We start from the raw sequence: 9,426 nt of genomic DNA on the forward strand, positions 1-9,426 counted from the left end.
ACCTCAAAATCTCCCTCAAATCTCAATAATCCTAACAATAAATTGATTCAAACAAGAAGTGAGATGACGTACTATCCTTATTTGTTATTTTCGGTTGCCGAAAAATAGGAAAAGTCAACGGAAAAGACGAAAACCCATTGTGCCTGTGGGAGATCTGAATTTTCTCTGAATTTGAACAGTAAATCCGTAGGAAATGTGGGGTTTATATATAAGGGCAGTTTGGTCATTTCTCAAATTGAGGGCATTTTTGCTTAATCCTTAGAATTTCGGGTAATTTCGTTTAACACCCTTTAGTTTTGGGCATTTATTATAATTTCCTTTAAGGGCTGTTTGGTTCCAGTTTTTAAAGATTACCTTGATAATCTATTTTTTATTTCCTTATTTGGTTTGTCAGTAATAAAATATTACAGTAATTTTCTATTATCAATACTGACGTGGCAGGTAATATAGGTGGTAATCTGATTACCACCTTCACCTTAGATATTTAAAAATTACCAAGATAATCTTGATTTTATTATAATTATATTATTATTTATTAATTTTTTGAGACAAAAATAAATTTATTTTTAATTAATATGAAAAATAATATAAAAATATTTAAAAATAATTATATTCAAGGACATTTAAGTAAAATAATTTACTAGTAATCTTTTATTACTTTTAACTAAATATAATAATTATTTATACTTATCAAATTTTATCAAACATAGTAATCATTTATATCCAATAATCTTTTAAGTAATCTATCTTCAAGATAATCTTTCTGTTTTAGTAATAAAACATTACCCAAACCAAACGTTCCCTTAAAGATTTCTTTCTTTTTAATTCTTTGTTTTGGATTTGTTCACTCTTGGACTCCACTGCATGAATAAAAATCTAAAGAAAAATAAAGTCATTTATAACATTTTATTTTAGTTGTTCTCTATTTGCAATATTTTATTTTATTTTATATTATTTTTTCCTTGTCTACAATTTAACACGTGCACTTGAATTATTTTTTCAATCGAACTTGTATGAGTCCTATTATATAAAGATAAAATAATATTTAATTATATAATAAGATATTATTATTTATATATATAAATTATTTATATAATTTTATTGATATAATTTTCAATAATTAATGAATATTCAGCAAACTAACCATAAGATAATATGAAGATTTTTTTTTTGGTTGTACAGTGGACCAGTTATTTATGAAGTGTGATGTAATGTTGTTGTTACATCAGAGATTGCCCATTCCAATTATTTATCCTTATCAACTTTTTCAACTTTACCATGATTTCCTGCCTATGTTCCTCACCTGGTGAAGGTGATTAAATTGATGTCTTCATCTAAGCACATGTAAAGTGTCATCTATGTAAATGAAAAAATGGATGACCATCTCCATCTACATAAATCTCATCAACTGCTTGTATACTTGTGAAGGGTTGTTGGCTCTTGGGAGAGAGAGAGAGAGGGATTTTTTTCAGACTTGAAAATTTTAGAAAGAATGGTGATCATACAGAGGTTGGCGATTTGCATAGAGATTGTGAAGCTGGCTATAAAGTTTGTGATGTTTGTTGCAGAAGCAGTTGGTATAGTTATTCAGCAGAATATGTCTCCGGACCTTTCTACTTCTTTTGCTACTGCTGCTCCTTTTCCCCTCCCCTACGTTGGATTTTTACCATGACACAAACCCTTCTTCTTCTTCTTCTTCTTCTGCAATTCATTGTAGGCTGGTTTGAGTACACAAGGAAGCTGCTGCAGGGATATAAGAGAGAGCTTTAAGGCTGTTCGTTTGTAATAATATTCAATGTTGAATTTTCATTGACTGATTCCAAATCCTTGCAATCTAGTCCTGTTTATGAATCTCATGAGTTTAATATATTGTCTATTATTGCATAGTTTCAAAAGGGCTTTTGCTTTATTACAGAAGGATTAGAAGGATGTGAGATGGATACAGTTATAATATTTGATGAAAGCTGAGTCCCTTGGTGGGTTATCCATTAATAAAAAACAAGAGAATATTGAAAAATGCAGAGCCAAAACAACAATTGAATGCTGCTAGCTGTCTACTGGTTTTTGGACAAATCTTCATTAATATTTCATAACTGGATGCCTTTAAAATTTGCTTAGATATTTGGGTTCTAATTTTCGCATCCACGTCTTCATAAGTTTCATAATTGAGTTTTCTAATTCGTCATATGGGATTAAAACTACACAAGTTCTCCGGTTTAGGTTTAAAAAATTACCTTTTCTCTTACTAAGGTTTTATATTTTTCTCTTCAGTACCCTTATTTTTCATAAATTTTATTACACCCCGACAATCATCCTCTTCTCCCCTCCTCCCCCAGTTGCCTTTCCTCTGTTCAATTTCTCCTGGCACTCCGTCTGTCACCTATACGTGCCGTCACCTACCCGCGGGAATAACATGCAGCTAATTAAATATGAACATCTATCCATAAAAAATGTGCCACACCGTCTTTTTATATTTCAAGAGGCCAACCACCCAAGTTTAGTCTATATTTCAACTTTCACCGATAAGTATTAAAAACTAAAATACCTATATGTCATTCAACTTTCATCGGCCTCCTTTTTCCACTTTAAACCTTCATCGGCTCTCTCTTTCTCTTCATTGGCAAACGAAAATGAAAATACTGAAGGATTTTAAATTAAAAATAAAATAACATTACATTAATTAGTCATTTATGATCAATACCATTAAAGTGAAAATTATGAAATGGATTAAAAATTTAAATGTAGTATTATATACATAAACAATGATGTATCATTATATGAATAAATAATTAAAAATTAAAAATTAAATAATATTTAATCATATAATAATACATATAATATATATATATATATATATATATATATTTAATTTTATTAGAAATTTAAACATTGTCTGAAGGTTATTAATCTCGAAAGTACTATACATTCATTTGTTACTTACCAATCAACACCATTAAAGTAAAATACATCAGTTGTAATAATATTTTATAATTATCATGTGAAAATTTTACTTTATTAGAATATCACAAAATAAAAACTATTGCACTTTAAGAGATGGTAAATTGTTAGGGCACCCACATCTTTCTAAAAAGTACTATGTACACTCCTAAATTGTCATTAATCCCCTTAGAATTATTAACTATCTCCTTGAAAAAATATCAGATACTGGTTAAAAATAGCAACTGACTTTAACATATATAAAATGCAGAAACCAATTTATCGCAAGTGGATACATGGCGCAATGGTAGCGCGTCTGACTCCAGATCAGAAGTTGCGTGTTCGATTCACGTCGGGTTCAATTCCCGTTCGCAAATTTTTCTTCCGCCTTTTCATTCTTAAAAGGGCACAAGACTGTTTTTTATCCAAATTTTAGTTTATTTTCAAACCTACACCTACGAAAGATAAAAAACTTCTTCTCCCACCCATCGTTAAATTGTCGTCCAAAATTTTAGTTAAAAATCGTCATTTTATCTATAAACTTTAAAATATTATCATTCCCCCTCCAGGTTTTAAAAACTAACACATCAATCCATCCTCAAAGTTTAAAAAGTTTAGATTTCACCTCTAGGGTTTGTTTTATTCTTCTTCCACCACTGATAGCCAACGCATTCCACTGATCTCTCTTCTCTGACTACAAAGGACGACGAAGGATGACCCTTATCACCCAAATCAAGACGACGAAGCGTCGTCTAGATTTGGAAAAAAAAACGAAGGATGACGTTTCGTTGTCTTTCGTCGTCGCGCCTGGACAACCAGATGAGTGACGAAGGATGACACATCTGGTTGGTGTAATGAAGAAATCTTCGTCTCTTTGTCACACCGTACAACAAGAAGATAGAGATCTCTTCATCGCACCACCGTCATCACAATAGAAGAAGGAGGTCGAAGATGACGCTGGAGATGACATCGAAAGCTGAAATTGAAGAATGGGGGTAAAACTATTATTTTTGAAAGTTATAGAGGATAACTGAGTTTTAAAAAAATATGAAAATCTCAGGTTTTTTGATGAAAATATTACTTTTCAAAGTTTAAAAACTTTAAGTAAAGGTAAAATATTAGTTTCTAAAACCTGAGAGACAGAGAGTAATAAACTTTATAACCTTTTAATATAAACAGTAAAATAACTATGGGTGGGAGAAGACATTTTGGTTTCAAAATGGCGTAAAATTTGAGTGGAAAATAGTCCTTTCCCCTTCTTAAAAATAAATTTTTGAAAAATGTCTAAAACCGGGTTTGAATGTGGGACCTCTAGTGTGTGAGACTAGTGTGATAACCACCCACACACTTGGCATGAGGGCCCAACTGTAAATATAATAATTAAGCAAAATTCCCGACAAGTTATAGCCGTTTAAGAGGCGGCAAGAGTAGTAGTAGTAAGAACGTGCAGAACGTACCATTAGCGAAGGCAAAGCATGGTAAGTTTGAAGTTTACTACAAAACCTGCTATGGGAAATGAGCAAACTTAAGGGGCTTTTTGTTTGGTAAGTAAAGAGTATATTAAGAGAACGCCAATGGTGAAACGAACAACTTAAGCTCATTTTGTTAAATTATACAAAATAACTAAGAATCATACAAAAGAAGCATTAATTACAATAGCTATACAAGAAGAGCCCACGTAACTAATACTCTGCTCAAACAAAACACCAAAAAAGCACAGAAGGAAACCCCACGAACTGGACCATGAAAAGGAAACAGAGCAGGGAACCAAGAAAATAGGCGAAGCACAGCAAGCAGTGGAACGAAAGGCAAGAGCTCCCAAAAAGGACCAAGCATCAATCACAAACTTAGGGGTGTTAATAATTAACGGATACCAGAGTTGGAATATCAGCTGCTCAAGGGCCAAGTCAAAGATATGAACAAATCAGCTTTTCAGTTCGGTTACCAGTTCACTATTTTGTCGTAGTGTTTTGGTTTGTTTAATAGCCAACCCATCCATTCCCGATCCTTTCTCTCCCTCTCCTTCCACAAAAATCTCTTCTTTGCTCTTTAACATTTTTTCTAAATTCTTCTTATTTTCCTCTTCAAACCCTCCTCCTTTCTACTTTACCTGTAGATCTGTGAAAGAACCATTCAAACAAAAGAATAAAAGACATGTATTACAGCTTTTTCTGCTATGGGGTTTCCCCATTTTCTCTTTCGTTTAAAGGACTGCTACTCTTCTGGTTTATATGGTAGTACTTCTGTAGGTTGAGTTATAACACAACAAATAGCAAATGTTTAGGAGAATAGAAGCTTAAAAAAAGATACAAGACTAACAATTTTATTACACATTATTGTATGAAGTGTACACTATAGCACATGTAAAGCCACCTGAAAGTGGCACAAAACACAGAATACAGGAAATAACATCATTTCACTAAAAAGGTGAATGGCACAAGCAAGATGAAAACAACTGCACCACATGCGGATTCCAGGCTAACATGTAAGATAGATATTTCTAAGCAACAGTAAAAGTTTTTTAAATCTTCACAACCATGTAACTGGATCCCCACAAGACAAATGAAAATTCATTCAACATATGGTTTATCATTATTCCTCCTCGCTCATTGGTCTTGCAATAATCACATAGCATACACAATCTCCCCGCTGCTATCAATGTCGAGATCAGGATCAGTTTCTAGGTCCTCCTCCATTTCGTCATCAATGTCAAGGCTACCAGTCAAATAATGGTTGAGACTCTGTGTTCCAGCAGCTGGAATTGTAGCTTCAGCAATGATTTGCATGATCTCATCATTGCTTTGCATGGGCTGATCAGGCTCTTCAAACTGGTTGTTCGTTGTGTTTTCGACCATGAGATCAGCTGGAAGGTTCTTTAAGAACCACTCATGGTTTCTAATCTCAGGAATAGTTATCCTCTGCCACAGTAAAAATGAGAATCAAATCAAAAGTATGACATTTGAAGTGGGAAATGGAAAGTACCATTACAAGCAAAGAAAAGGAAGAAATTGAGGCATACTTATACAAACACACAAACATTGCACATCTGCATCTTCCTAAGAATTTCATTTGATATTTCTTGCGGGGGGAGGTTGGGGGAAAGGGAAGGAGTCCAGTGAGATAACAAAATACATGATGGGATGGACATTGTGGCAAATAATATTTTCTTTCAAAATACACTGAATAGCACTCAGCTGTCAAGAAAGAGTGAACTAACCTTTGCAGGATCAGCCACAAAAATCCTGGAGATCAGATGCCGGCACTCAGGAGATATATGAACATAATCTGGAATTGAGTACTGAACATTCAGAATACGCTGCAAGAAACAACCAAATATGTCACTAAAGAGAATTAGTAAATCTGTCATTCACTGATACAAAGGCGTAACAAGTTACTTCAATCGTTGCTAAAACGGAATGATTTACGTGTATTGTCTTGCGGAAGTTCTTTGGCTCCTCAGGGTCCTCAAAAGGATATGCTCCCACCAGCATGACATATAAGGTTACTCCACAGGACCATACATCTGCAATCTGAAAAGCACATCCAATTGGTATAATATTAGCATCAAGCTGTTGATTAATTACACAGTTACAATGAAGTAATGATTTCAGATATTATCTTTTAATCCTTTCAAAGTACTTCAGGTGCATGTTTTATGAATCACCCAATAGTTGGAAGCTTAATGATTCTAGAGAGTCAAAATCAAATCTCCATAAAGTAATACTCTTGTAGTACTTTCTCATGAATGTTACCTTCCCATCATATTCTTTCTTAAGTAACACTTCAGGGGCAATGTATGCAGGAGTGCCAACCGTTGATTTTGGTTGTGAGTGTAGCACCGAAGACTGGGAGAACCAGATCATGTCAGAATGATAGTATATGAAGATTCAAAGTATAGCAAATAGTGAGAGAGGAAAAACGTTGAAAAGGTATCACCAAGTGAGAGCAAATCAAGAAATCAATTCCCACTAATAGGACAAAAGAGAGAAAGGAAACTCTATACAACCAAAAGATCATTCAATTAATCACCTTGAGGTGCATTAATAGACAACTTTCGGTCTTGGACCTAAACATCAAATGTTCAGTCTCATATATAAGCAACAGAACAGACAAAGATAGCCACAAAAAACAGAAAAACTATAAGAGCATCTTATACCTTTGAGTAACCAAAATCACAAATCTTCAATCGAGGAGCTGGGCTTCCATCCAATAATGTGTTCTCCAATTTCAAGTCACGATGGCATACTTGCTTCAGAAAAAAAAAAAAGCAACCATGTCAACCAGATACATCCTCTAGGTATACCAGAAAAATATAGTCAAAAGTGATTGACAGGAGAAAATTATTACCATTGAGTGACAGTAGCTCACTCCTGATATAAGTTGTTGGAAGAAAAAACGTGCCTGCAACAAAAGAAAGAGAATTCAAAGTATAGAATCTCAAGCTGTACCAGAGTGTAAAAGAATGAGATGGATAAGAACCTCATCCTCACTAAACCGTCCTGCATTGCATATGCGCTCAAATAGCTCTCCTCCAGACGCATATTCCATCACAATAGCCAGATGGGATGGCGTTAAGATGACCTATATTTACATCATAAAATTACTGAAGTGTGATGTGTTCCCCTGAGGAGGAAGAATTATAATAATGTTGTAGCAACTGAACAGACCTCCTTAAATCTGACAATATTGGGATGCCTTAGCGACCTGTGGTTGATAATTTCCCTTTGTACATTTTCATCTATCTGTCAAACACAACAGAAATGGTGAAATAAAAACATCAATTGGAGAAGGCAACGAGAGTCATGTATATAAAGCATATAACATTAGTACTACTGCCTATTACAAAGAGAGAAGCATGCAATCATCCACTACAATTTAAAACATCCCATTACAATTCAAAGTCACACTTCAATAAACTACAAGCATATGCATTATTAGTAAGATTGACATCTTTATAGCTTCTTTCAATGAAAACTGGCATTCAAACAAACGACAACTTCCCATAAAATTCAAGTTAATCTCAGAGTGTTGCCAGCTAAAAAATCTCAAATCAGCACACCCAATAAGCTAAACTCAATTCATTTTCTCTGTACCAAAAATAATAATAATAATAATAATAAATATCTAGAAACACCCAACAAAATGGCTCAAAATTCAAATAACTCTATAATCTGTAACCAATCAAATATCATGCATTGACAAATATATGTTACACTCGACAATTAAAAAAAAAAAAGCTAGACACCGATAAAAAAAAAAAAAAAACCATTAATTCTCAACCAACCACAATCAATTCAAAAAAACAACCTAACTGACATAAACTCAAACAATCATCGAAAAAGCTAAATAATTACACAGTAAACTAAAATCCCATTAAGAAAGCTCGAAATTCAAATACCCATTAATCCTGAACTGGCCTTCTAACTCAAAACCAAGTGAACTAAACTCTAACCAACTGAAATGAACCTGAACTCAAACCAACACCAACAAAACCAAGTAATAAGCCACTAAACTAAAGAGCCCAACAACCAAAAACAGACAAAAAGTCAAAGTAGTAAAAGTTAGAGACTAACCTTCTCACCTCTCTCGATATACTTAACAGCAACAAGTTCATCAGTCTGTTTATCTCTCATCAACCTAGCAACCCCAAAATTCCCTGACCCAATATCGCGAACGAGCTCGTACCGATCGCTATCATGCATGATCGGCATGTCCATGCCGGGACCCGCCGTGATCGCCGATCGATCCATCACTCAATACACCAATTCAAAAACAAAAAAACCCACAAGAAAAAGCAAAGAAAGCAAAACCCGTCTCTCCCAGAAGAACAAGTTAAAGAAACCACGACCAGTCACATTACGAGATCATGCTGGTGGTGGAAGGGTGACGTGGCGAGACATAAAGCGTAGGATAGTTGGGTGAAGAAAGAGACTACAGATGGCTTAGTGCCCGTGAAAGGTAGAGCTCGTGATCATCAAATCAAACTCTGTTCCACCCTTAAAAAAAGGGGAAAAAAAAAAAGAAAACTGTTCGGAGGCTAATTTGTTTATCTGATTTTGTGTGGGTTTATAACCGATACTGGTGATAAGTGGTTAGTTTAATAAAGTGATCGAAAAGGGGAGGGACTATGACTAAGAGTTGACGAAGGGAAAGAAGATATTTGGTGATGAAGATGAAATTAACTGAAATGGAAGTGGGGTTTTGGGAGTTTTTGACGAATTTAGGTGAGGATAGATGGATGCGTATGAAATTACAGAATTAGAGTTTGCCTTGTGGATAAGGTTGCATGTATCACAATTCACGAGGATGCTTTTTTCTTTGTTTGGGATTGGTCGCAGAGAGCGTGCGATTTGGTGTGAGTGAGAATAGTTATTCTACTGTGCTCCTCTCATTGCCTTTTGTTTAAAATATACAAAAATAAATAAATAATTGATACATTCTATTTGCTTATGTTATGTCTACGTTGATTCTCCAGAAATTTCGAAGATA

At 34.2% G+C, this 9,426-nt stretch overlaps 1 protein-coding gene and 1 non-coding gene across 3 annotated transcripts; one reads left to right on the plus strand and one right to left on the minus strand.

Moving 5' to 3' along the window:
• The first annotated feature begins 3,227 nt into the window (after positions 1-3,227).
• Positions 3,228-3,298, plus strand: TRNAW-CCA. The gene has a single exon. It is a non-coding gene; the product is annotated as a tRNA-Trp (tRNA).
• Positions 3,299-5,235: 1,937 nt separating this feature from the next.
• LOC123213240 (serine/threonine-protein kinase SRK2E) lies at positions 5,236-9,170 on the minus strand. 2 transcript variants are annotated; one of them, XM_044632633.1, is made up of 9 exons: positions 8,511-9,170; positions 7,605-7,679; positions 7,417-7,518; positions 7,285-7,338; positions 7,094-7,186; positions 6,690-6,782; positions 6,333-6,467; positions 6,155-6,253; positions 5,236-5,855 (listed from the first exon to the last, which is right to left on the minus strand). In XM_044632633.1, the coding sequence occupies exons 1-9, from the start codon at positions 8,685-8,687 to the stop codon at positions 5,562-5,564; spliced, it is 1,122 nt and encodes a 373-aa protein (XP_044488568.1). In that variant the 5' UTR covers positions 8,688-9,170; the 3' UTR covers positions 5,236-5,561. The 2 variants fall into 2 exon arrangements, with proteins under 2 accessions (XP_044488568.1, XP_044488569.1); XM_044632634.1 differs by having other exon boundaries at positions 6,363-6,467; positions 8,511-9,161.
• Positions 9,171-9,426: the final 256 nt, after the last annotated feature.

This window comes from Mangifera indica, chromosome 4 (assembly GCF_011075055.1).
Source record: "Mangifera indica cultivar Alphonso chromosome 4, CATAS_Mindica_2.1, whole genome shotgun sequence".
NCBI classification, from domain to species: Eukaryota; Viridiplantae; Streptophyta; class Magnoliopsida; order Sapindales; family Anacardiaceae; genus Mangifera; species Mangifera indica.